Source organism: Lontra canadensis, unplaced genomic scaffold (assembly GCF_010015895.1).
Source record: "Lontra canadensis isolate GAN:19392208 unplaced genomic scaffold, GSC_riverotter_1.0 scaffold49, whole genome shotgun sequence".
In the NCBI taxonomy this organism is placed as follows: domain Eukaryota; kingdom Metazoa; phylum Chordata; class Mammalia; order Carnivora; family Mustelidae; genus Lontra; species Lontra canadensis.
In genome coordinates this window covers 1,519,866-1,546,944 of record NW_022631043.1, presented here as the reverse complement: position 1 = coordinate 1,546,944, position 27,079 = coordinate 1,519,866, and the positions used below count along the sequence as shown (strand labels likewise).

Sequence of the window (27,079 nt, the reverse complement as noted above, 5' to 3'; positions counted from 1 at the left end):
GCTCAGAGCCGGCTAGCGTGAAGGATGAGGGGTCCTTGCCGCTGACTTTGCGCAGCAATCCCCAGTCAGCCTAGCCAACCCGACAGTTACCAAACACCTGCTTTGCTCCGGACACAGAACAAGCGCCCCCCCACCCCTGCCCACGGAGTGGCCAGTGTAACACAGGCAGTGACACAGTGACAGCAGGTGCACACGACAGCACGTCGCCAAGCCGGGTGGCAAAGGGCCACGGGTCGGGGTGGGAGGGGAGGACACGGCAGGTCTCGGTGGGAAGATCAGGCCTTCTGAGAACGTGACCTTGGCACACCCTGGGTGGGGGACGCCGTGAAGAAATCTGGGAGGAGAGAGGCCCAGAGACGGGGGTCCCCCAGGAGGAGCAAGCAGCATGGGAGGAACTGGGGCCAGGGGAGGTGGAGGGTGAGTGGGGCCGGAGAACCCCAGGAAACACGGCCAACCTCCAGAAGTGGAGCAGTCTGTGAGCTGTGTTGTGCTCACTGATCCAGGCAGTAAAACGCACACATTTAAAAAGACTTCAAACACAAAGAATTTTCTGGCTGATAGCCAGATTACAAGAAAATTCAACTAACTAGAAAATTCTATCGTAAGGACATTCTGGGTTGATTCAGCAAGCGTATGCACGATGCACTGTTAGGGCATTCCATAGGTCACTCTGGGAGGGAAGGCACGGGCGAGTCCCTACCCCAGAAGTCTGATCGGCGAGTGTGCAGTCGGGCGCCTTCTGTCCTGCGGCCCATTTAGCTACTGGCCCTGCACCTCGGAGAAGACTAGATTTGAAGTAGGCAAGAGCTAGTGAACAAGCCATAATCACTGGCTACTGCAACTTGACCCCATCAACTTGCATGAAAAGCGAAAACCATTTGGATTTTCAAAATAACATGCACGTTGACAGCAGGTTCCCCTTGTGACGACCCCCGCCCCCGTCCAGGCACGTGTATGAGCCATTTTATTGGCCTCAGCTAACGCGTCAGAAAACCAGAGCCCCGAACAGTTGAACAACTTCTCCCTGAAGCCAAGGCACATTTTCCAAGTGTTAAGTTGGAACATTTCAAGAAGCGGGCCAGGTCACACTGTTACCGCAGTTTAGCACAGGCCGGGACAGGAAGAGCAGGACCGTCAGTGTGTCACCGGCCTCCCGGCGCAAAGCGACCACAACCTGAACCACAGCCCTCGCAGGGAGCCGTCGAGTTCGCCAGTGCACAGGCTGGGGTCTGGCACGGAGACAGGTCACCTTGAGCAAGTTTTCCACAAGCCTCAGTTTACCCCTTTGTAGGGTGTGGATGGCAACAGGCCTGAGCCTCAGGGAGGAGGCGTGAGGACAGCACTCAGCACGGCACCTTGCAGCACCAGGCACTTTCTCGTCACACTAAGCACTCCCGCTGCTGCCTAGGCCTGGGCGACAAGGCCGCAAGCAGACCTGTCCCATGTCGTCCGCTCCACAGAGCATTTCTCTAGAACCTTCTAGCCACGTCTGATTCACTCCCTGATTCTCCCAGTCCATGGGCTTTCTGGGGGCCTGCTCTGTGCCACGCACAGGAACACACAGCACCTCCCTTTTCTAACAGAACCACCCAGTCCCTTGAACAGGGTTTACCTTCACGCGGAGGCTCAGTCCTACCAAGTGAGGACGACTACCGGTTCCCCTTCTCGATCTAAGGAAGGAGCGGAGTGTGTGGAACGTTCAATGGCAGGTAATGGGACTTCGTGCTCGTGAACCAGAGCCCACTGTGCCAGCACACTCTGACGGGAGGGGTCAGATCTTCCCGTGCTGGTGACCGAGCACATCCTCTGGGGCCAGATCTCAGGGGCAGCTGGATTGCACAGCACGGGTTCGAGAAACTGCCGGTAGGTCACTCCACGTGGTGCATCTCGGGGTTGGGTGAGGACCCAGCCTTGGGCACACACGTATGAGTGTTTGGAAGTAAACCCGGAAGCGTGGGGAGGCGGATGCTTTATCTCCACAGCTCCGCCACTCGGCGGCTCCAGCCTCTCTCCTGTCCTGGAAACTTCTTTACACGTTTAGAGAAATCTGCTTGTATTTTACTCAAACTTCTGCTGATGGAAATCTTAATGAAATGATTTAAACTACTCTCCCTAAAAGATTAGGGAATATTTCTAGCAGGCTTTAAACATATTTCAAATAACCGTAAGCCAGCTCTTTAAAGAGAATTTCAGGCACTTCCCCCTACAACACACGGAGGAAAAAAAAATTCTACATAAGTGTCCTGTGACATGGAAACATATTAGCACACCCTAAGAGTGCAAACATGCAGTGAAGGACAGCTTACACATGCTAGCAGCACGCACGCGGGTTTCTGGGGAGCACAGAGCCCCGGGAGCGTCGCACCGGGCTGTGCACGACGGCTGCCAACGATCTGGGCCAAAATGTTCGCTTTACTTAAAGAACGGATTCATGTGTTCCAGGTTACGAAGGTGACTGAGTGTGGGTATCTTATGCACAAAGCGATGGCCCCGTCCATCCTGGCAAGAACTTGACCGCTGCTTACCGGGCCCTGGAGGCTTCCGTCCTCCCTGTCAATACTGCCTCGAGAGAGCCGGACGTCGGGTTTCTAAAGCAGAGAAAACAAAACCAGACAGTTTCACTCCTGGTTGGAGAATCACGGACATATTCTGCATTTGGTTCCTTCCTCAAACAACATCATCATCCCCTGAATAAGCACGGCTGAAAGTTCCCCAGTTCAGAAAAATCCTCAAACCCCACGAGGACAAACCCAGGTCAGTCGTCGCGGCAAAGCCACATGTGCAGAGCAAAGAGGAGGGCCCTGCGGCCGCACGCAGCCCAGAAAAGCCTGTCTTCTCCGCTCCTCCTAGCACCGCACAGGGTTTCTCCTTGACAGAGAGGCCTCTACCCCGGGTGCTGCTTCCTGGCAGAGTGGGGCGGGTCTGCCCTTGGCTGTATAGCCGAAGCAGCGGGGTCCAGTCACGCACCACTCCCTTTCCCCGCCCACCGCATCCACGATTCAGAGCCCCGCGGATAAAGCTGGGTCTACCACGAATAAGAGAATGTGAATTTCGTGAACCCCGCAACAGACCGACGAGGTGACATGCGGTCACAGTACAGCAGGTGTTAGAAGGTCTGTTCCTCCTGAAGCCCAGGATGTGTGGTGGCCTCCCGCCTGCCCGACACCCGCTCCACGGCCACGCGGACTCCCGCCTCCCCTTTGCCGGTGTGCTCCGGCCCCAGACCCCTTCTCAGGGGGCACTTCCCAAGGCCTCTCCAGACAGGATGGCTCCTTTCTCGGTCTCTGCCAGTCTGCTCAATCTTACAGAGATCCTCTCTGTGGCAGGAATCCCGCAGTAATCACTTCCCTCATTCGACAGAGAATGTCTGATTTGTCCTGCCCACCCTACACCTGCGAGGGCCCGGCACTGAGCACGGAGGACAGAACCCATAAGCGCTAGTGGGTGGCGGTGTAGTGGGGTGGGGAGAAGAGGTGAGAAAGCAATGAAGTTTATCTGGCTTCTTATAAACGTCTGTTTACAAAAATGAAGACATGCCATAGAATTTTCTATCCTTTATGTAACATTATATAATGGAAATTGGTCATAACCAGGTTAATAAGCTGCAGTACCCCCCCCCCCCGGCGTGAGGGCCGTCACACACGGAAACGGACAGTGAGGTGAACGGGCTCTGGCGTCAGGCAGCCTGGGGTCGGCTCAGGCTCCGGCCCTTTCAAAGCTGAGGGACCTGGACCTTAGTTTCTCCCGCTTTGAAACAGCGCCGTCCTGGTAGCCGCTGCCCGGGCCTCATGGGAGGAGTAGACAAATGAACACTGCACACCAAGCCGGCACCGCACAGAGGGTCGCGTGAAGGAAACACTTCTGTCTGCTGAATGCCGCGGCCCTTTTCAAAATTTCGACTGTGTAAATAGGCTGTGGATGTAGACCTCTGTGCGGCAGTGTTTCACGACATCCCTATTTCCGTCGCACAGGTTTCTAAGGATGGGATTTCTGAGTCCGAGGGTTCGAGCATCTGACAACTCCCGGCTCGAGCTGCCCAGCGTGCGCGCTGTCCGGGGTTACTGCGGTCCGGAGGCTCCCTCCGGGCCTGCACCGCGGCACTGCCACTGAAAACGTAGCCAGTTCGAGAAACAAAATACTGTATAGATCCGCGCTCCGTTCCTACACATTGGAACACCTCTGCTTCTTCCCACCGAATGCCAGGCCCCGGGAGGACGGAGGCCTTGGGCTGTCGGCTTCCCCTACTCTCTCTGTGACTGGGTAGGAACAGGACACGCAGGTGGGAGGAAATGCAGCCCCTGCACGACTGACTGTGAACAGTGGCCATGCCCCTTGGACAAGGCATGCAACATCTCCAAACCCATCATTTCTTAGCTGGAAAAGGGGTAGCCACCTCGTACAGGGACTATAAAGATTAAGTACGTGCTTGGGACAGTCACGTGTGTACTGGACATTCAGTAAGTACTTGCTCAAGGAACGCCGTAGTAACAATGCAAGGGAGAGAAGAGGTTTCACAGACGAGGAACTCCCGGCTCAGAAGGCAGAACTACAGGCAGAACTACAGAACTACAGGCGGGGCTATCGCGCGGGGCTCTCGATGCCAAGGGAAAGCAGGTAGATGGTCTGTGTGGTCTCCTGGCGGCGATCCAAGTTGTGTCTACACCACGCTCTGGAGGATTAAGCCTGCAGCAGCGTTAGGTCTGAAACACCATGTACATACTTGCAGTCAAATGCTCTACCACTGAGCTATACCCCCACCATGTACATACTTGAATTAAAAGATACTTTGTTGCTAAAAAATACCAACCACATCACTGCCCCTTCCTCTCACGGAACGGTCTCTCCACAGCCTGTGAAGCTGATGGCATCTCACCCGCAGAACTGCCTCCGAAGCCGGCGTCCGTCCTCTCAAACCCGGCTGCCGCCGTGCGACTCGGGCCATGGAAGGTTCTAGATCCTCTGTTGTCTTTCCCCGTCTTCACAGCCTCCATCTCTGGGAAGTGCGTCCTCCGCTCCTCCCTACGCGGCACCTCCTCAGCCGTGAGCTCAAGCCCGAGTTCGCGGCAGTGCGGTCCCGCCTTCCGGCTCCGCTTGGGGCTCTGGTTCTCCTGCTGCTGGCCTCACATCTGCGGGGATGCCCTCCGCGGACGCCCTAAGCCCCTCCACCATCCAGGGGGGTGATCCCCTTCCTCCAAACTCCTGTCACTGTTCACATTTTGGGTTCTTCCCACGAACCACAAATGTTCTTCAAGACATCTAGGACGATGCGTCCTTTCCAGAAGGTTTTCAGCTGGCTTTGCCCAGCTCCATCGGAGGACTCCCTACCCATGGCCGCTATCACCTTCTTAAATAAGACGACTTGACCGTGGAGGCTACTCCTTGATCTCCTGGCCACAGATCTGCCTAAACCTCCGCGTCGTCCCCATCAGAGCTCCTGTGACCAGGTGCACTGCCGGTGAGCGGTCCTACTTCAAAACGATCTTTTCTTCCGGGCAGGAGGTCCCAAGAGTGGGCTTAAAACATTCAGTGAGTCCGGCCATAAGCAGACGGCGGTCGCGCAGGCTCTCGCTCTGTTGATAGAGCTCAGGCAGAAAGATTCCGTGTGATTCCGCAGGGCCTAGGACTTCCAGAACGGCCCGTGGGCACCAGCCTCATCTTACCCTCACCAGCTGCGGGAGCCCCTAACAAGGGGTCAGCCTGTCCTTTGAGGCTTTAAAGCCAGCCACCGACTTCTTTCCAGCTGCCGACGTCCTAGATGGCGTCTCCTCCCCGTACAAGGCTGTTTCGTCTACACGGGACACCTGTTGCTTGGTGCAGCCGCCTTCGTGAGTGACCTGAGCTCGATCCTCTGGAGAACCGCGGCAGCTCTGACGACAGCACTGCCGTTAGGTCCTGCACGGGCACGGTCTGGAGACGACCCCTTCCCTGCAGCCTCAGGGACCGCGGCGGGGGCTTCCGGCTGCTCTCCCGCGGCTTCCTCACCTCTCCCAGCCGTCCCGGAACTGAAGAGCGCGCGGGCCTTGCTCTGGGTGAGGCTCTGGTTCGAGAGAAAGCTGTTCCCGCTGTGATCTTCTATCCAGACCAGAACCACGCTCTCCGCGTCGGCAAGAAGGCCGATTCGCTTTCCTACCGGCTGCGTATCCCGGAGAAGCTCGTGTGATTTCCTTCCAGAACTTCTCCTTGCGTTCACGATGTGGCTGTGGGTGCGGGAGGCCTGGCTTGCCGCCTGTCTGGGTTCCCACCCGCCTTCTCGCGACGCTTGATCGTTTCCAGCTTTCCGATTTAAAGTGGGATGTGGGACTTTTCCTTTCACCCGAACAGAGGGGTGCCTGTGGAGTTATTAACTGCCTAATCTCCATGTTGTTGTCTCAGGAACAGGCCTACCAGAGGAGAGGGCGAGAGAGACGCGGGGATGGCCAGTCCCCGGAGCGGCCAGCACAGAGACCATGTTTACGAAGTTCACCAGCTCCCGTGGGCGCGGCTCACGGGTGCAACTACACTTGTACTCAAAGACCACAGATCGGGGATCATCACAGTAAATCTAGTGACAATGAGAACGTCTGAAGTTCTATGAGAACCACCACAATATGACACGAGGCATGAAGTGAGCAAATGCTGTGGGGAAAACGGCACCAACAGACTTGCTCAGCGCAGGGTTTGCCACAAATCCTCAGCACGTAAAGAACACAATGTCTGTGATAAAATGAGGAACAGCCCTAGCTGTCTGAGGCAACGTGAGCTGTGGCCGATCAGGCAACAGCTAGTTGGTGAGTACTCGTAACTGTAGGAAATAGATATATATATATTTTAAATATTTTATTTATTTGACAGACATAGGTCACAAGCAGAGAGGCAGGCACAGAGAGGGGGGAGGGAGGCTCCCCGCTGAGCAGAGAGCCCGACATGGGGCTCGATCCCAGGACCCTGAGATCACGACCTGAGCAGAAGACAGAGGCTTAACCCACTGAGCCACCCAGGTGCCCCGGCAATAGATACTTTTTAAAGTTTGTTTGTTTATTTAAGGAAGCTCTATGCTCAATGTGGGGCTTAAACCCACGACCCAGAGATCCAGTACGCTCTTCTGAATGAGCCAGCCAGGCACCCTGAACTGCAGGAAATACTTCACTTTTTTACTTAAACAAGAGCAAATGACATTTACTGTCACAGAATTAGGGCTCTGTTTCGTGCATTTACATGAATTATTTATTTCCATAGAAACCATATGAGATGACTTATTTTTCCGACTCACAATAACTCCCTCATGTTATTAAAACTTTCCCCAGGACAGGACTTCGATTTTAAAATGAGAAAGCCTGTCTCTATAAAGTCCACTTGTGTGCTATGAACAGAAATATTTAAGCCTTTTCCTCACATGGTTGGCACAGCCTGAGAGGGGAGTGCCAGCTCGGGGAACTCAGGGAGCCAGAGTCCGCCCGTCTGAGAGAAGCAGTTCCGTTACTGGTGCTGCTCCTGGTGAAACGAAACCTTCCTGTTCCCTCTTACGATATTCTAGATTTGGAGATAGCCATATGAAAAGAGGAAACTGATATTTGAAATCTTACACAAATAGAGCACAAACGTCAGGAACGTCTGGGGCTATTGGGGCATCCCCCATCAGGCAGGCCTTCTCCCTCCCCCCTCAGTTCAGGTATAACGTGCACAGTCGAGTGCACAAATCCTGAGCGTACGAGCTCAGGGCATTCTTGGAGATGCGTGTGCCCACCCAACACTGCGGACCCCCATCGGGCTCCAGCCGAGACCTGTCTCTGCCGCACGAGGGGACCGATCTGACCGCACCCCAAAGAGCTCACACGAGTGAACTGCGTCACGTGCACGGCCCTGTGCCTGGTGTCTCTGGCGGACATGATCTCTGGGACCCCCTCCCTGCGGATGTGTGTTGGGGTTTGCCCAGTTCCACTGTCGTGCGGTAGCTGCTGTGTCACCGATCGAGTCTGTGGGAACAGGTAGGTGGGTTATTTCCAGCTCCTGGTGCGGAAGAGCAGCAGCGCTGTGGGCTCTGTGTTGCGTGGCGTGTGCGTCACGTCCCCGTGGGCAGCCAGTGAGGGCTGAAGGCGCCGTTTCAGGTTCTGGGGACACGGCAGCCCACAGTCACGGTGTGGGCTCTCCGCTCACGGCCATCACTCTAGAAACTTCAAACGTGAGGCTTTCCGAAGTCCCTTCTCCTTGGATGTGGCCGATGTAAGGAACATAGCAGGGATGCGGCCTGGCTCAGGAGAGCGGGCCAGAGGCCGTCTTGTGACCCTGTTCTTGCCGCCCACCACCCCGAGTGCCCTGTCCTGACACTCAACATCATTCAGACTGACTGGGTCTGACAGGAGAAACAGCTTAAACACTCATTTCCTTTTCCAGACCACACCGCAGGCTTTACATAGAGAGGACTTCCTCATGTTAACATTAAATCCTGTCTTGCGCACCGTGCCACGTTTGACTACTGTGCGCACCGGAAGGAAGATAAACGGGGACCCGAGTCTGTCTGGCAGCAGGGCCCAACGGGAAGGCACGTGCTCTGAACAGACTGAGGGGCCAGCCGGCGTGGGACAGCTCGTGAGGCGGGGTCTCGCCGGCACACAGCCGTCTCAGAGAGCTCACGAGCAGGTCGGGGAGCGGGTCCGGCACAAGGAACAAGAGCTGTAGGTCAGGGCTGCGTGGCCTTGGGCAAGCGCCAGCATGGGGACATGTGGGGACATCCTGACTCCCCAGAGCACTCAAGAAAAGGTAGCCGCCCGAACGAAGAGCAGTCCCCACACTCAGTGCTGAGTCCTAACAACGGAAGGTTAGATCGACAGCAGCTGAGTCTCAACTACTTGAAAAAATCTGGACAATACTTCTGACAAAGCAACTTGGAAGATAATTTTCCCAACAAATCTACAGGCCCTCTGGCAGGGTGCAGAAGCTTACCCTGTGGAAGGGAGCGGTGGTGCTATGCCCAGCGCGGCCTGAGGACCAGTGAGCGTCAGGGACGGTGTGTCACCAGGTCATAATGAGACAAACAGAAGGCAAGCATCTTTAGAAAGTTCTAGAGCAACTTGAAATAGTAATTTTTAGGCTTGTTGGAGTTCATAAAAACAATGTGGCTCATATTTCACATATGTTTAAAAAATTTTTCTTTAAAAAAAAACACAAACTTTTTTCTACTAATTGCCCTTTGTTTTACAAGGGGATCACGTCTACAGTGGTTTAGGAAAAAACCCAGAAACTGACCCTTCCTCACTGACAGGCTGCCTCTTGCCCCGACTCTACATCCTGGGAGAACGCGTGGGTCCAGCCAAAGCTGAGGCCTTGTTGCCTAGCTGCTAAAAATAAGCCTCTAATGGGAGCTCTTCCACCAGCAAAAAGGAATTATGGATTATTTGCAACAACCAGCAAATCTAATAGAAGCGATGCTTCCTTGCAGAACCCCCGAAAGCGGCTCACTTTCTCACTGAGTCTGTTACATTAGTTTTCGGTCCGGAGTGGCTGGAGGGCACTCCGGGACGGCCTGTGGGAACTCTGCAGGATGCGGGATAGGATCTAGGAGTCAGAGTCTCAGCAGAGCAGCTTGCACAGGCGCTATGGAGAACAAGCTGGGAGACAGAGAAAGGCCCTCAGAGAAAGTACCGTGAATTCCCTACTTGCCCACCTGTATACGAGCTACACATCTTAATCCTCGACCCAGCCCCGGGAGAAAACTATTACCTGTGCTTTACAGAGATTGTAACTATGTTATAGATTAACAGATTAATAAATGAAAGCAGAGAGATTAAACAATTTTTAAGGGTCATTAATAACTAGGATTTTTAATTCTCATTTTGCTGACTCTGGAGTCTGGATTCTTTTTAGTAACACTTTCTTGAAAACGAGAGTCCAAGCCAGGAATGATCACTCTGAGTGCCAACACATAGTGTGCTCACCGTTTTCCTGCCACCTCCCATGTCCCTGGCCCCTGGCTCCCCCCAGCCTGCCATGGCCTAAGGCGTCCTGTGTTGTCTGTCCCTCTCAGTGCACCGCGGTGGTCTTTCTGTGCTCAGGCATCCTTGGGCCTGTGTGCTAGGCGTGCTGGCTTCCTGCAATGTCTTCCCCAGATGTCCCTGGACTGACCCTTGCTGGGTCCTCTAGCTACTCAGCCCTCCCCAAAGGCTGCATGTGCTGGGCCTCCCCTCCTGTGCCCAGTCCTCTCTGTCACAGTCGGGGCTCTGCCTGGTACTCCCGCTCGGAGGAGGCCCCCGTCTCAACTACGCACTTGCCCTCAGACCTACCACCTACAAGGCCTACCTTGTGAACACCCGAATCAAAGACAGGGTAGGGATTATTCAACCGCCCTGTGACCCCCGGTACTGATTTGATCTTGAAGCCACAACAATAGGTAAGTCATTCTCACTTATGGAGAGCAATACTAAATTCTAATGGGAAACAGTGACACACGCCACGACCTTAAAAGAATGACCAATTATGCCTTAAGTAGGGAACTGACTCTGGAATGAGGGGCTGGCCCAAACCCAAGCAAAATGTCCCACATTATTCATCATGTCAATGTCCTCATGAGTTTTTCTTAAAAAACAAACAAAAAACCCCCACCAAAACCCCTAAAATACGTAACAGAAAAAGTATTACAGGCAACATCTTTAAAAATAAAAGCAGGCGAGGACCTATTCAGTATGAAAGTCTGCGTCAGTTATGCCTCAAAATTGGGCGAAAAGCACCAGAAAATCCGAGGAAATCTGAGTTCATGTGCTGGATACTGGAAAACAGAAGAGCAGGGTCTAGAAATCACCCGCATATGTGCAGAGAGCACACGACCGCCATGCTCAGTGAAGGCGACAGCACTAGAGCCCGGGCAGGCATCCGGCAGGGAAGTGAGACACGCGCTTAAAAAACACGGTGAGCAGTAAAGGAGGCCGGGACAAACCCTGGGGAAGGTCCTGAGCTCCGGAGACATGCCCACTGGGGACGCCACAGTGCCCAGGCCGTCCCGCAGGCGAGGTGCGACGCGCACCAGAGCCCCGGGGGCCCCTCCATGCAGCCTCGTGAGCGGACTTCGAACACCATCTGCGGGCCTGGAAACGTCCTGTGCATGGGACATGGGGTCCCCGGACTCACACATTTACCGAGGACACCGAACTGTACCCGATCCAGGCCTGTTTGTGCACTGCACGGAAACCATGTCCACGATAAGAGAAAGCCCCCCAGCGAGCCATCCGGGTCCCGAAACCACTCAGAAGACGGGGTTGGCACTGAGTTCATGAGCTGCGTCCCACTGCTACGGTCCGTTAGTGGGGGTGGGGATTTCTGAGAACAGCCTCCCGACCCATGTCATTACTCAGGCTCATCCTCTGCTGGTGGCCCTCCCTGGACTTGTCTACCCTGCACATTCCAGTGGCTCCTTCAGCCTTGGCTCCACCTATCTGGCCGCTGGCACCGCCCTTGACCCCTTGCTGCATGCAGTACCCCAGCAGACGAGCAGTGCGGGCCGGCCCGCCGCGGCTTGGAGACAGCGCTCGGGTCACACGTAGCCGGTCGTACACAAGGCGACGGTATTCAGATAGCTCAGCTCCGGTCTAGAGAATCGGTAAATACGGACTTTTGAAATCCCACGTCAGTGCAGGCAACAGGCCGTCTGGACGGATGTCTGAGAGGAGCCAGGGGCCAGGCGTTCGGGCGGCCCAGAGCGGCTCCGGGCCGACCAGTCAGACTCCTGCGGGGACAAGCACCCCCGTCCGCAGCTTGCCCTGCGTTGCCGTCAGCTTCGATTTCAATCACCGAGGTTCTCGAGAGTTTGAAACTTCTGTTCGAAAGGCAATCCCTCAGAGTGGCTGTCCACATTTCATACCCTGCTGTGGGGAGGATGCGGGAGTACCCCCGCACGATGCTGCCTCACACCTCGAGGGCACGGACAGTGCAGCAGCCAGGACGGACCCCGCGCAGGTCTCCTGGCTCTGTCGGCTGCTCCCGGCTCTCACACGCTAGCTGGGCGACGGCGGGAATCTTCTCTGTCATAAAATGCGGGTGATACACGGACTGGGCACATTCCTTTTTATCCTCATCTCCAAAATTTACAAAGCACCGACGATCAAAAATTTAATGTAGTTTAGTTTAATTTTCATTTGATCTTGCATTTGAAGCAAGTGACTCTCATGGCAGAACCCGGCCGAGCTGAGGGGAAGTCTGTATTTACACCCGTGCATACGAGCGCTCGTGCTTTGCTGCATGAACACTGCTACTCTTACCTCTGGGACGCTCTGGAACATGACCTCGCCTGTGGCATGCGCACCACACTACACCGGTTTTCTAAAGTAAAAATAATATTGAATTCTGAAGCAAAAAACCTTCAAGAATTTCAGGTATTGGATTCCCGACCCCTCTCTTCCTTGTGGGGTGGCTGTGCGGACAGGCTGACTTCACTTATGAAAAATACGTCGGACGGTGACCGGCACCATGGCAGACGTCAGCTAGGATCCGAGGCGTTCGGATGTGAGCAGGTGTGTGCCAAGGACACATGCGCTAGTCCTGCCTGGCAGTCACCGAGCGTGGGGCGCCGGTGCCATCTGCGGGCCTCCTGGCATGCTGCACGCTCCCGTGTGCGGAGCCCAGAGGCTTGTGTGCTGAGCCCAGCACACTCTGCAGAGGCCACTGGCCTCCCCGACAGTGAAAACAGGCTTCCCCAAGCCTGCGTGTTTAATTCTCCACAGTTTTAAAAAAATGAGAGCCACACACAAAGCATGAAATCAGGGTTGCACGTTGATGAACGGTGTGGGTCGAAACCACTGCGGCCTAACGCCGTTCACTGCTGCTTTCAGTGTGTCCGTGCCTGGAAGGCTGAGCAATCTGAGAACTGTCCCCCACCTCGGTCCAGTCCCTCAGCACACAGCTGGACACAGACGCGTCTTCGAGGAAGTTTACTGAACCGAAGCATAAGTGAGCAGCTGTGGACGACCCAAGGAAAGGGAATAATGATTCCTGAATTTGTGGCAACGGTGGGCGTCCCGGCTCTGTCCCGTCATCCTTCTTAGGCCACTCCAGGAAGACTGATCTAGCCGTGCGGGCTGACGGGGGCGTGCGCTCTGAGGCTGAGGGCGCAGAAGTGCTTGGCAGGGGGCCAGGAGTCCAAAGGGCCCTCGTGTCAAGCGACACACAGAGACCGCTCTGCCTCACCACTTCCTCTGCTGCAGGAGACTTCAGAGCGGGCATGGACGTGGGCCGCCAGATACGCGTCGGGGAGGCGCCTGTCGGGCCACAGGACGGGGAATGCCGTGAAGGAGGGCCTGGTGCCCGGACGCCTGGTTACACGCGCTGTGGGAATGAGATGCGAGCGGACACCTCCGGGGGAGCTGCTTCTGCGACAGCCACAGAGATGTCACACCTCCGAGCCTGTGATGCGGCTACTCAAATCTCAGAAATCTGGCCAGAAAAAAATCCCAGAAAAGCCAATAACCTAGGATCACACGTGTTTGGGACCGGATGGAAAAGGCTGTCTCCTGTTCTGAAAAAGACCAGCTTTGCCCATCATCTGTAGTATGTAGATGCTGGCAGAGCGCCCCAAGCGGAAGACACCCCAATTACTAGAAACACCATTACCAGAAACCTCTCCTCTTTTTCCAGCCAGCGCTGGTCTTCCTCCATCTCCTGCTGCTGCCGGACCAGCCGCTCCTCCATCAGGTGGGCCGGCAGCACCTGCCCCATCCCGCGCAGGTCCGGTACCGCCGAGTCCTGGTGGGGGGATCAAGAGCGCATCACTCTCAGGCTACCTCAGATGCCCTTACTGTTTCCTGTGCTTTCCCAAAAACAAACAAACAAACAAACAACTGAAAGCAAAACAGCAAGGGTGGTGGAAACAGGGTCTCTCAGACTCTGCTCAGGGGAGCGATTTGCCCAAAGGCGGCGAGACAGCCGCGGCCGAGCACCTCGAACAAGTACGAGTCCCTCGGCTCACAGCTCCGCTCACGGGATTTATTCTCGAGAAATAATCCAGGACCCCTGGGTGGCTCGGTTGGCTAAGCAGCTGGCTGTGGACTGGGCTGTGGTCTCGGGGTCCTGGGATCCAGACCTGCATCAGGCCCCCGCTTGTATGCATGCGTTCTCTCTCTCTCTCAAAAGAATGGATACAAATCTTTCAAAAGAAAGAAAGAAAGAAAGGATCCAAGGTCTGTGCGGAGAAGGCACCGCTGGCTGCCGTGAAGAACTGAACACAGTCTGGGCCGGAATGGAAGGAAGATTAAGCTCAGCCCACACGTGCCATGGAGCAAGTGTCAGATGTGCTCACTCCAAGGTCAAGGGCATGGGTGGCAGACTACAGGTGCTCCGGGAGTCAAAGAAACAACATTAACGGCTACGGGAGGGGCTCTCGGTGTACCAGGCAAATCTGGTAGGGGTGAAAATGGCCCCCAGAGCAGGAGGCTGTCCCCCTCTCCTTCCCGAGAATTGCTGCACGCACACGCTAACAATGTTCGGCCCCGCACACTGCCTTGCAGGCGAGTGGGCTAATGATGGTGGCGTCTCTGTTTCAGTAAAAAGGATTCACAGAACCGGGAACAATTCGAGATGCAGCGCCTTGATTTTAGAATTCGGTCGTCAAAACGAGTAACTCCTAGGATTCAGAAATAAAAAATACTATAGGCAAAGCTTCATCAGCTAACAACAGAAGCCCAAAAACATGCAGGTTACCTCCACGCTGGGCTGCCACATTGATATCTCCTGCGCTCTGTGATTCCAGGAATCCGTCTGGTCCAAGAGAGATGCCTGGCCCGGGTAGATGCTGCCAGCCATGGCCGTGACCCCATGGGAACCAGGATAGCCAGAGACCTGTGAATGTTGGGCAGCACAGTCATGCACAAGGGAGTGACTCAGATGACAGAGAACACCGCACCAACAGGACAGTGGTGCCCACAGATCTCCACATGTGGATCCCTGGAGCCTGTGGCTATGGAGGCTTACACGGCAGAGGGACTTCCCATGGGCGGTTGTAAATTAGGTGCCTAGAGATGGGGAGATGACCCTGGCTCATCGGTGTGGACCTAATGTGTGGCTTCCTTACGCGCGCAAGGGGGAGAAGGGGAGATAGGCTACTGCAGTGTGGCTGGAGGGATAGGGACTGCTGGTTTTGAAGGGGGAAGAGTCATGGCCAAGGGATGCAGGGGGCCTCTGGAAGGTGGTAAAGGCAAGGAAATGGATTCTCAACGAAAGAAAGGTAATCCATGGAGGCCGTGTAATTAAGTAGTGCAAATATACACTAGGAAGTCAGAAATCATTTACTTTGAAACTCTGCACCCTGGATGCCACAGCACCAGGGGACACGAACGCAGCTCAGTGGGAGCTGCTCTAGAGCACCCCCGTCTAATGAACTCGGGCTGGCGAGAGACGCAGGCGGCGTGCTCCAACCGTGATAACCGCGGCGGAGAAAAGACGCTCACAAGGTGCACAGGAAGAAAAATTCCAAGGCAGAAGGAAAATGAAAGGAGTTCCGTATGTGGCTTCCTCCTTCAATCACGAGGGTCGGGGGCAGAATCAGCAGTTTCCGTAACTCACTGGGCTAGTGCTGGGGAGCCAGGGTGTTTGGTTAATTCTTTAACAAGATAAAGCACAGCCAGATCCAGTATTTCCAAACACCAACACATTCTTCAACAAAGACTTTGTGCACTTATCCGGTCTCTAGGCATTGTTTATACCAAAACTGCACACTGACAATATATAATTAATAAACTTTCAAATAAGATGTATAGATGGTTCTCACAGTTTACTAGAATCAAAGTATTTCAATAAAAATTCTACTGAACATAAAATGTCGTATCACTATTGTTTTTGGTCAGAAGGGCTACACTACCGCCAGAAAACTTTTAGGAACTTGCGCAACAGAGACCGTTCAAGTATCCTGCGGCAGCTTTCTATGGAACACCAACCCTGTGAAAGGATCGATGAGCATTTTTGGCTAAGAAGGAGCACGAAACAGCACCAGGCGATGTCCTGTAGTCATTCTCGGTTACCAGATACGGAAACTTGGGACCAGGGAGAGCGGAATCATTCCTCTGCCTGCTGAACATATGGGTGCTTTCATGCAGCCACTGAACCCTCACTCTGTTCTACACACTGTTCCGGGCACTTGAAGTAGTGACAAGCCACTGTCCTCACGGGCTTCTGCTCTGGAGAGGCGGGGCCAACAGCCACACACCGTTACGCATCAGAGCGCAGGTGGTGGAAGGGGCAAGGGCCAGTGAGCCCCGGGTCAGAGCCGAGGGCCGGTGGAGGCCTGCCTTCTGCCTCCTCAGCGGATGCTGTCGTGCTTTCTCTAAACACGTCTGGGGGCCCAGTGATTCACGCCTCCCCCGGGCAAGTGGGGCTCAGAGCAGTGTCTCCCGAAACAGGGCTCTCAGTCACGCAGGCCACCTTGGGGTGCTTGTTCACAGTGGGACGCCCCTGGGCCCCCCTTCAGAACGGGTACAGTGGGATCTGGAGGCAGCGGAGCAGGTGAAGGGCCTGCCACAGACCTGATTTCAGTGTCTGGAGGTACTACCACCTCTCTAGAGCGGAATGGCCCGCACGCTCTCCCCAGGACCCTACACCGCGAGGCGCTTGTCCACACTGATCTAAGAGGCCTGGATTTAAATCATAGCAGGAAGCACGTAAAGGAATAAAAATGCTTTCATGTGACCCGCAGCGACCCCGTGAAGGAGGCACGGTAAGCGTGCTTCTCTTTTTGCTCCTTTTTTCTCCTCCTGTAGAAGGAGACGGCAGTTAAAGGAACGTTCAGCTCCTCCCTCTCAGGACCAGGGCCCAAGGACTCCCCGTTGCTTGTTTTGTGTCTCACTCACTCAGTTAAGTGCTTCCCCCTCAAGGCTGGTTATGGTAACCGAGTCAGCCAGCGACGAGCATCAGCCCGGGACACAAATGCATGGCTTCACGAGAGCCACAGCCGACACAAATCACAAGAAGCGATTTATTTCCTGGAAGTGATCCATTCTCCAAATAACACAACTATGGGGACACAATCCGTGGCATACACACACATGCACTGGACCACTCCTCAGCATTACAAAGTTGTGACTTGCTGACACCCTCGTCAGGATGTCACCACAGATGTCACACCTGTACCAGCCGCTGAGCACACGAGAGGACACCCTGACGATCCACTTATCTCCGAGTCCAGAACACGCAACACCAACCGCTGGGACCAGTCGGAGTGCGGCTGTGCTGGGAAGCAGGCAACTGACGGGAGGGGAGGGGACCCTCCAGGGCCACAGACAAGCTCTGTCTTGGTGTGGTGTGGGGGACGCGTGTGTACATGGCTGTCAGAACACGTGTGCATTTCCTCTAAGTGAATTATACCTCCAAAAAGCAAACACTCCCCCTCAAAGCCAAAACATTACTGACTTTGCTTCTGATCCTCCCTTCTCGAGGACGGTCATGTCTAGTCTGACAAGATATCTGCCTGCAAGTCTGGCGCCATCCACACCTGGCCAATATAGCATCTTGTCTGGTTTTTCAGGTAAATTTGAATGTTATTCTTGCCTTCCAGAAACACCATCCCGTTCATTACTGGCTCTTCACCCCACATGTCTCCCAAACGGAGGACAGAAATGGGGACAGGGGGGCACCTGCCCGCGCTGCTTTAAGGCTGAGGGGCCGATGACGCAGCCTCCACTTAGACGGTCACTAAGGCGCACTACTCTCTTAGCTTTCTGCGCGCCAAATCACAGTCCTGTGTACAGAAAGAAAGAACAGAAATACCTCCAGGGTCCCTCCCCACCTGCAAGCGTGAAGAACAGAAGGCCGGGCCTTAGTCCGCGGTGACGGGCGTACCTGGTAATGATTGGTCTGTGCCATGTGCTGAGGACTGGGGTAAAATCCTTCGCTGGACCTTGGACTGGGGTAACCGGGTCTGCTGGGCTGTGAACACATCAACAGAGCATCACAGGAATGAGTACTTTGAAAGTTTCGTCCCATCTCTGTTTTACTGCAAATAACAGAAAAAGGTACTTTTCTCGAAAAGACTTTAGCTGGAAAGAATGATAAAGAGCATCCAGGCACTCCGGTGGGGGAAGCAGTCTTTCCCACAAACGTCCGGGGACAGCAGGGCACCCCCATGTCAAAACACGACGCTGGACCCCTTCCCCACAACACATACACGGATTAACTCAAGATGGAGCAGGGAGCTGAGCGGAAGAGGCGAGGCGGAAAACTCGTGGAGAACGGGCACGTCTCTGCAAGCCTGGGTGGGCGATGGTTTCATAGACAGGACCCCAAAAGCTCAGTCACTGAGAATGAGAAAGGCACGTTGTACCTTTAGTTTGGGTGCAAACTAGAAGTTTCTGTCCTGCAAATGGCACCACCAAGACAGAGAGAGGGCACAGAATGGAGCAAAGTGTGTGCACGTCACGTGTGGGAGTCGTAACCAGAACATACAGAACCTCTTGCAGCTCCCCAGTAACACGACACACAATCTGCACCGACAGTGGGCAAGGACTGGAGCAGACGGGAGGGGCCGATCGATGGCCAACACGACGTGCAGCGGCTCGGGCTCCCAGGAAGAGCCGATCGGGGGGCTTTCGGAGCAGGAGTCTCATCAGGCTCTGCGGCTTCCTGGCTGCGGGACTGTGGACAAGCCAGGCAGCCCCCTGGTTTCTGCTTCTATCAGCCGGGAGCTGAGCTACAGGGACCATGAAGTCACCTCCAGCCTAAAACCCTTCATCCGTTTGTGACCTACGTGAATTAAGGTTCATACTGGAAGAATGGTTTAGTGTGAAATAGAAGTGAAGCCCACAAAATCTTCCCAGCCTGACGGATTCAGCGGAGCGCAGACCCACTACTCTCTCGCCAAACGGAGACCAGGCTAAAAGGAGATGGACTGAGGGGCCAGCAAGCCCAGGGGAGGTAAGAAACGCCTCGGAGCCCCCGTCTCTTCCCACGGATGCACACGGTCCTGGAGAAACACACCCTCGGCTGGAGTGAAGTCCTGAGCAAGTCTGCGTGTCCGAGCGGAGTCTCAGTGCCCAGCTCTGCTCACACTGTCCCTGCCGCCCGTCCTTTGAGTCTTCTGTGGCGATTTCCTGAAATCTCGTGGTTTCTGCCACCCGACGTAGCGCCCTAGGCCCCTGCTCTGGGTGCGTCTCCAACCCCGACGCGGATCGCGGCTGCCTCCACCTGCTCTTGCCCCGCTACCACACCCCTGCGCCATCTCCGAGGCTGGGAGCGCACCCCCACCCCTTGGGCCAACACTTTGGCAGCCCAGATGCGGCTCACCCCAAACTCACCCAAATATGACCATGGATCCCCGGGACTCCTGGAAACAGGCAAGGGTCATCAAGGGGATGTCATAGGCTTTACCCTGTGTTCCAGGGTGGCAATTTCCAAAGTATGTTCCATGAAACCAAGGGAACCATCTTCAGATTTATATATATATTTTTTAAGATTTTATTTATTTATTTGACAGACAGAGATCACAAGGAGGCAGAGAGGCAGGCAGAGAGAGGAGGAAGCAGGTTCCCCGCTGAGCAGGGAGCCCGATGTGGGGCTCGATCCCTGGACCCTGAGATCATGACCTGAGCCGAAGGCAGAGGCTTAATCCACTGAGCCACCCAGGTGCCCCTCGGCATAGTTTCTCACCGAAGCCCCTGGAAGAGCAACTCCTGTGTATACTGACAGACAACGTTACTTTGTTTTGTTTGAGCTTTACCAAGACTTTTTGTGGTTCTAGAAAATCGCATCGCACGAGCCCGTGAAACTCACGCTCCATCGTGGCTGTGGGCTGGGCATCTGTCCTGTGTCCCCACACCCGGCCACCTCAGCAGTCCTGGGCGACGATCCCACCTGAGCGCCTCCTATGGGCGTGCACAGCATCTTAGCTTCTCATGCAGCGAGCAAGCTCCGGGCAGAGCTGGCATTTTGAAATTACGAAGTCATCTTACTTCCTGTGTATTTCACTGGAGGGCCAGCGCGGGACATCACGAAACGCTTCTTACAGAAGTGCAGTGCCGGGTGCTGTCAGGGCAGAGAAACGCTTCTGAGGCAGCCACTCTGAAACCCTTTATTTTCAGGACTCCCTTTGTATTTTCAAAAATGACTGAGGACTCCAAGGGCTTTTGTTTGGCTGGAACAGATCTACCAATATTTACATTATTAAAATGAAAACAGACACTTAAAAATAACAAACTAATTACACGTTAAAAAACAATCAGTGAGCAGAGTGGCACGCGTCCCACGTGTGTATGGAAATTCCTCTAACGTCGGGCCTAGCAGAAGGCCGCCAGCTCTCCCACCGGCTTCCGCACGGCCTGCCGTGCTGTCTCGCTGCGGTGCACAAAGAAAATCCAGCCCCATACAGCCGTGCAGCCGAGGGGGTGGGGGTGTGGGGAGTGGCTTAACAGTTTCTGGGCACAGTTGTGGGCACTGTTCCTGACATTACGCTCCAACTCAGAAAGTGGTGGTATCTCAAAAGTGACTTGCAGTTTGGAATCTGAAAACCGTGTCGTTATGTGTGACGTTTAGATCCGTCACTCCGTCCTGTACCGTGAATGGACCTTCCACGTGCGGTGACCCCGTGACGTCCCGCCGTGGCCATCTGAAAACGCGAGCTGCAGAGGCACGAAGACCTTCGCCACGCCAACCCATGTCAGTAGACGCATGGAAAAGTCACATCTGTCGGTCTCGCTCCAAGCTCATCAGCAAAGTCTCAGAGTGGGGAAGCTGTCAAGGTCATGGTGATGGATATTTTTCAGAATTCTAATCTTTGCTTGAAAACTCAAATTTTATCTCCGGCAACAAGGCATCAGTTGTTCCCGATGACACAGTCTCACTTCTTTCTGGAGAAAACATCTACCAAATGCACGACTCTGCACAACCAGTGTCTGCCCACTCTACTTTGGAGAAAAACTGGTTTTCCTTGAGAAATGTGGCTACTGCTGCAGCTCGGCTGCCTGACAAGGTCTTCCCGGTACTTGCCGCTCCTCCCACATTACACCTGTGGCCGCTTCACCGAGGTCACTCTTCGGCACCCGGGCATCTCTCTCCTGTGTGAGCACGGTGGTGCAGAGCGCCGTGACGACCAGCCCGGCGTGGCCCCGCTGCCCGGGCATGTGCCACGGCGACTGCGGCTTTGTCCACCGTGCCATCTGCAACAGGACTGCAAATGTCAGCAGAACGGACGAGGCCCATGACACGTGGACATTATTATGAAATGGATTTTGCTCTCACGGCCCTCTGAGATGGAATTGGAGACCCAGAGGTCCAAGGAACACATTTCTTTGGAAAGTGCTGAAAAGGATATTTTTAGCCAGAGGCTCTCCACTGATCTGCTGGGGGACGTGCAGGACAGCTCGCAGCAATGAAGTGACCCAGGCTGCGCTGCTCCTGGGCAAACTTCTCTGGAGATTGTCATTGTGGGAAAAAACTGGTATTGAGTACCGAAGCAGAAATCGGTAACATGTTTTTAATAATTAGCATGGTAGTTATAATGCTTTTGCCATTAAGTCTTATAACTAAGATTTTACTTTTTTTTAAAAAAGATTTTATTTATTTGAGAAACAGAGAGTGAGCGTACGAGCGGCGAGAGCGGCAGAGGGAGGAGCAGGGCCCCGCTGAGCGCAGCGTTCCACGTGGGGCTCGGTCCCAGAACCCTGGGATCACAACCTGAGCTGAAGGCAGGCGAAGCTTTTAATTTTGAATCTTGAATGTGGGAGAGAAAAATATTTCACTTTAAAACCTCATTAGGCTACATTATGAGTTTTATTAGTACACAACACTCGTTTACAAAAGCCCGAGATCCTACATGATCTCAAGAAACAGGTGGAATTCGTTGTGCAAAGACAGCACAGCTGGCACTCTACAGCCTGAGGAGGCCCCAGAGCTCCCGCTCCACGGCGTGGAGGAAATGCCAGGACACAATGCCGGGCGAGTGCCCTGGAGACAAGGGAACCGCTTGTTGATGGGTCAAATACAGTGCCCATAAAAGCAGAGTTCACCTCCACGGATCACGAGAACAGGGAAAAACCACATCCAGACCAGATTCTGACTGGCAAGGGAGCCGAGTAATTCGTGTATTCGTTTGTATTCATCAGGCATCTGTATATTTAACTAGTGTAGATGATTTTCTAGCCAGGAAAACTCTTTAATCCGCAGGTCATCGACCTTCACCTCCAAGTGTCAAAGAGCGAGTGTTTCAATCTGCGCAGCCACACTCTGAGTGCCTGCCTGACCCTGCCGCTGGCCAAGACCAGCCAGGGACGAGACACGGAGCATGCAATTCATTCCGACAGAACTGATCACACGAGCAGGCAATGGGTAAGGGTTTGCTGACCCATTTTAAAGGGCAGAACAATGTCTGATTACGGAGAAGAGCCTTACAACAGCCACTTTGAAAACATTCTCAAAACCAGAAAAAAATGTCTTTGTATTCTAGAATAGGAAAAGCCTAACCTCATACTAGTTTCTAAAAATCAGCCAAATGAAAGTTCTTGGACATCCCACAGACTGAGATGCAGGAGAACGCAGAGCACGAGGTTCTTTCATTCTGTGGGCTTGCGCGGGGAGGCTGCAAGGTGTGGTGCTCACAGCAAAGGCACGTGGCCTCTGACCCCAAACTGACTCCCACAAGAGCCCCGACGCACGACCTCCCTCGGCCTTCACCACACCCCTGGGGAGTAGGGATGTTAACACCCTCGCGGCGCAGCGAGGACAGTGAGGCTGGCACCAGGAAGGGGGACTGCCCAGTCATCAGAGGCCCTGTGAAGAGAGCCACGTGGCCTGCAGGCCCAGAAACCAGCTTGGAGATTTCTCCCACCTCCCAGGCTTGGACCACTGTCCCGCGCTCCCAGCGGGCTCCTAGCTCTCTCAGTTTTCCGTGGGTAGCTGAAGGTTTACGGTTGTTCTTTACCCAGGAGACGCAGAGGCGTACTGGTTTTGTCGCCCACTCACTCAAAGGAATACCGGGCGACAGCTGGCGTGGCCCTCCTCTGCGCCTCAGTGTGTCTACGTGTTCAGGAGGCCGGACTAGGGAGCCCTTCACCTCTAAAATTCTGAAGAACTGTGTCTGTCGCCTGCAGTCACCTTAAATGTGTGATCACCTTGACTGTTACACAGTTGGAAATACGGACCAAGAAAATACAAGCTTTCAGGCATCGTTAAAAAAAAACAGGTACAAGATTTAAATAGTTCGTGCTAATAGGTCTCTGAACAGTTTTCAAAAAGAAAATGAAGAACTGTCAGTTTCTTAATATATTTTTAGCCCATCGATTAGGAGGTAAAGCCCATTATCTATTTACATTCCAGAAATGTTCTAAGCTGGGTCATTCATGGCAAGTGAGTGGCTGTGTGAAGACACCGTCTGTCAAGAGCAAAAGGTGCATAAAGAATTCTTAATCTCATGGGAGCGTTCAGAGGCCGGCCACGTCCACATGAGCGACAGGAAGGCGCTGGCCACGTCCCAGAGGCTGAACGTGTGGAGATGGTAGGCAGGCCGGCCTGGGGATGCTGCCAGCAGGTCTGAATTCCCAAGGGCAACGTGCCTGCAGCCCCCAAACCCAGAAGCCAGCCACGGACAGGAGATAGGCAGAGACTGTCTCTCGCCCAAACCCAACCCAAAAGGAATGGGGTTAAGTACAATTTGACTTGCTTTAAAACAGAGCGAAATGTAAAGCATTGAGGGGCTGGTTTTAGTCCATCTGAGGTTCTCGTCCTGACTCGATCCTTGGCAAAGCCCCTGACAAGCAACGAAGGACAATCCTCCTCTGCACCCGGTGTGCTCCCTGAAGTCTGGGGGTCGGGGGTGGGAGCCGAGGGGGAGGCTTTTAAGACCATATCTAATCTAAGGGCTTGAGCCAGAGCCCGGCCTACAGCTGAAATGCAAATTGGGGAGCGAGTGCATGTGAGGATAGCGTGCCCGGCAAAAGAGCAGGGGCAGGGGGCCTGTGAGCACCGTTCCTAGGACCACCTGATGTGTGGCCGTGTCCCCGCACACAGCAGCTGCCCACGCCACCCACTGACAGGAGGAGCAATGCTGGAGCTGGGGCCGGGGCCTTGGCTACCTTGGGCGGCGCTTCGTCGGACCCTCCGGAGTCCCAGGACACCGTGACCTGTCTTCTGGACTCCATCCTCATCCGCTCTTCCTGCTGGACCTTCTCCTCCTCCAGGATTGTGCTAGAGAGAGAACACATGTTTTATGGGGAGCTGCCGGCCAGAGCGAGCACACACCAGACCCCCCGCTTATCCGAGGAGCCCCTACCCGCCAGCTAGAGGATAACAATAGGGAAAGGGAGAGCAGATCGCGTTTAACTGCACTCATGACTCTAGAATAGCTCCGGTCCCCAGGGCAAGCCTGTTCTCAGCACCGCTGTGGGCAAGAAAAGGACAGCGGGGAAGACGAGGAGAGCTCCGGGAAAATCAAAGACAGGCCGGGGGCACGGGCGCGGGTAAGATGCCTGTACACCAAGTTGACTCTGAGCAGAACAGAACCTGCCCTGAGAAGTCCCAGACAGGGCTTTGTCAAGCATGGCCAAGTGATAGGACGGGCTCCTCACATGCACACGGGCCCCCACGTCCTGTGACATCAGCACGCTGGGGGACAAATTTGCAATCCGGCCAATACTCCCGCTCCCCTGCTCACGACCGTCTCCCTAGCTTCCAGCCTGGCCAGTGCTCTGCGTCCCTGGGCTAACGAGCCCTCAGGCAGCCCGGCCGCTGCTACTCACCGCCGCCCACAGCGCACAGGCTACCTACCGCCTCCCCGGCCCGCACTCCTCTAGGCTGCCGTGTCTCCTTAGCCTTGGCCGCCTGCCATCCCGCCAACCCCCCGGAAGGCAGCCAGAGCGGGCCCCCTGCCAGCTCCCCCCTCACCCGGCCATGGGACCTCGGAGGGGGGTGCTCGGCGGGCACCAGGTCCCCGCACCCCAGGTCCTCACCGTGGCCGCAGCTCTCTCCCGCGCCCGCAGCCCCCGCTCGGCCTCGGGGAATGACGCTCATTCAGGGCTTCGAGGCTGCGGGCGGAGCGCCGGCAATAACCACCCAGAATTACTCATGAAAGAGTGAGGTCAGCTGCAGCAGCCCCGCTCTAATCTGGGAATTTGCTCAACTGTTTGAGAAAGACATTCCTGGCTGGCTGGAGGCTGGAGCGGACGGCTTCTCGCACGGGCGCACTCCCGCCATCACCCTGAAGTCAGGGCAGGACGGCAGATCACTTGGTGACTGCTCTGAGTCAGCAAACCCTTACTAGGGACGGACGAAGGGTAGTTCTTTTCTTTTTTTCTTTTAAAGGCAAAGCAGGGTTTTCCTCGGGGATGCCGTGAGTGCTTTGAGAGGAAAGCTTGCAGCCAAAAGATTCTAATTCCTCCTGAAAATAGGATTCTGGTTTTCTTCAAGCGCCAGAGGGGCGAGCCCGGCTAAGAGAGGAACCCGGAACCTTGACAAGTTTGGGAGTCAGGGTCACGCTGCAGCCTGGCAAGGGGTGCGCTAAGCCAGCACTGCTGGGGACCGGGCCCCAGGGCCGGGGATGGGGACTCGAATCACCGTGCAGCAGTCTGCTTGCCTTCTGCTCCCACTGGGCTGAGGGCTGCGACCTGACAGCCCACTCCCTCGCACCCAGAGTTCCTGCAGACACTGGAGCACAGACGTGCACGCCAACCATGACAGGCGATCAGGGAGTGAGGCCACAAGCAGCAGGGTCCACCCGCGGCGTGGCCAGCAAGAGCTGGCCCTAAGCCTACTGCACTGTTACCAGGCAAGGACTGCAGGCCACCTTCTCTGAGACGGACACCGGGTGCAAGAGTCCTGGCCCGGGAGAGGAGCTGCCCTGGGTAGTTTTTCTGCGCGCGCTGCTCTCATTGAGGCCCCTAAATAACAGACCCAGAACCCGAACTTCCAAACCTCTTATCGTTTTAACAACCGAAAAATCCATGAAAATCAAGACAAGAAAAATCAAGGAATTTGTCTTTTTTTTTCTCAGCTTCTTAAATTAACTGAAGAACAGACAAGCTCTGAGAAGGCCAAGTGTAACACGTTCTTTAACGCGATGGGAACCGCATTCTAAGTAGGTCCCACTAAGGCAGCTTATTTCACAAGGGCTGCTCCGCGAAACCGGCCACCCAGATCTTCAGGTCGACTGTTGCCCAGGAAAACCTCCAGAAGGTCCCATGAGGACCCTTGCCACAGGAGACCCTCTCAGGCTTTGTCCGCCCTGGTTCTCCCACCCGCTTTCCCTTTCCCCTGCTCTCCGACCTACAGAATTTACTGCCTGACCCCTTCTGGGCAGCCCTTCTGTCACAGAGCCACACGCGGCACTCCGCTGCCCCGTGGGTCTGACGCTGCCCGCGTTCTGCCACTGGCCGGCTGGGACCAGCTTCCCCGTCGGGTCACAGCGTGTGCACGTGACAGGTACCGCAACCTCTCTCCCTGAGCCTGCCCGCCGCGCCCCTAGCAGAACAGTGGTAATGGGGAGGGGAGTACTTTGACCTCAGTACTTGGTTCTCACACCAAAAATAACACGTCAAAATGCTTCTGAGAAGCCATCGTTTGCTGCTCAGAGCGGTCAGGAGTATAAATAACTCATAAAAGATCTGTTTTGACAATGGGAGGACTATGCCATAGATGGAGGCAGAAGGCACGGAGGGACATTTCTGAACTTGTCTCTTCAGAGAGGCTGGAGAACCCAGAGCAAAAAACTAGAATGTGCAGAGGGTCAAGGAGGTCAAATTTAAACATAGTTTCCCAAACTGCAAATATTTTTAGTAGCAATACATTCCATGTGAACGAGCCGGCCGTCTCATGGGCGCTGGCAATGAGCCGCCGTGCTTTCTCCGGGGATGGCGGTTTCTAGGTCTCAAGCTTACAAGCAGATGACCCGGTGCGAGCTGGGGCTTCTCCGTTACAGACGCGAGAACACGCGGCCACCCTGCCTCTCTTCACCCACCAGGCCCACCTACTGAGACGTGAGTGCGGAAAGCAGGGCTCGATGTAGTGTTTCTTCCCTTTCGCCTCCCTCATGTCACCAGAGTCACCCAAGTCATGGACGGGGCGTACCCGGACGTAGAGCGGGCAGGGGCTGCTGACTGCGCTCTGGGCCTGCCGCCCCTCCAGGGGAACGGGCTCTCATGCCCTCCAGCAGCGA

At 54.8% G+C, this 27,079-nt stretch overlaps 1 protein-coding gene across 5 annotated transcripts in view; it reads right to left on the bottom strand.

Annotated features, from left to right (window-relative positions):
- Positions 1 to 27,079, bottom strand: part of PTK2 (protein tyrosine kinase 2) — a 222,223-nt gene that overhangs the window by 11,698 nt on the left and 183,446 nt on the right. For 4 of the 5 annotated variants that reach the window (XM_032873471.1, XM_032873467.1, XM_032873472.1 and 1 more), the window contains 5 exons: positions 24,006 to 24,117; positions 17,788 to 17,874; positions 14,659 to 14,796; positions 13,573 to 13,704; positions 2,526 to 2,588 (listed from right to left, as the gene is read on the bottom strand). In XM_032873471.1, the coding sequence (XP_032729362.1) occupies positions 2,526 to 2,588; positions 13,573 to 13,704; positions 14,659 to 14,796; positions 17,788 to 17,874; positions 24,006 to 24,117 (532 nt within the window). Of the gene's footprint in view, positions 1 to 2,525; positions 2,589 to 13,572; positions 13,705 to 14,658; positions 14,797 to 17,787; positions 17,875 to 24,005; positions 24,118 to 24,878; positions 25,055 to 27,079 lie in introns of those variants that run through there. The other variant, XM_032873470.1, reaches the window with a different exon arrangement.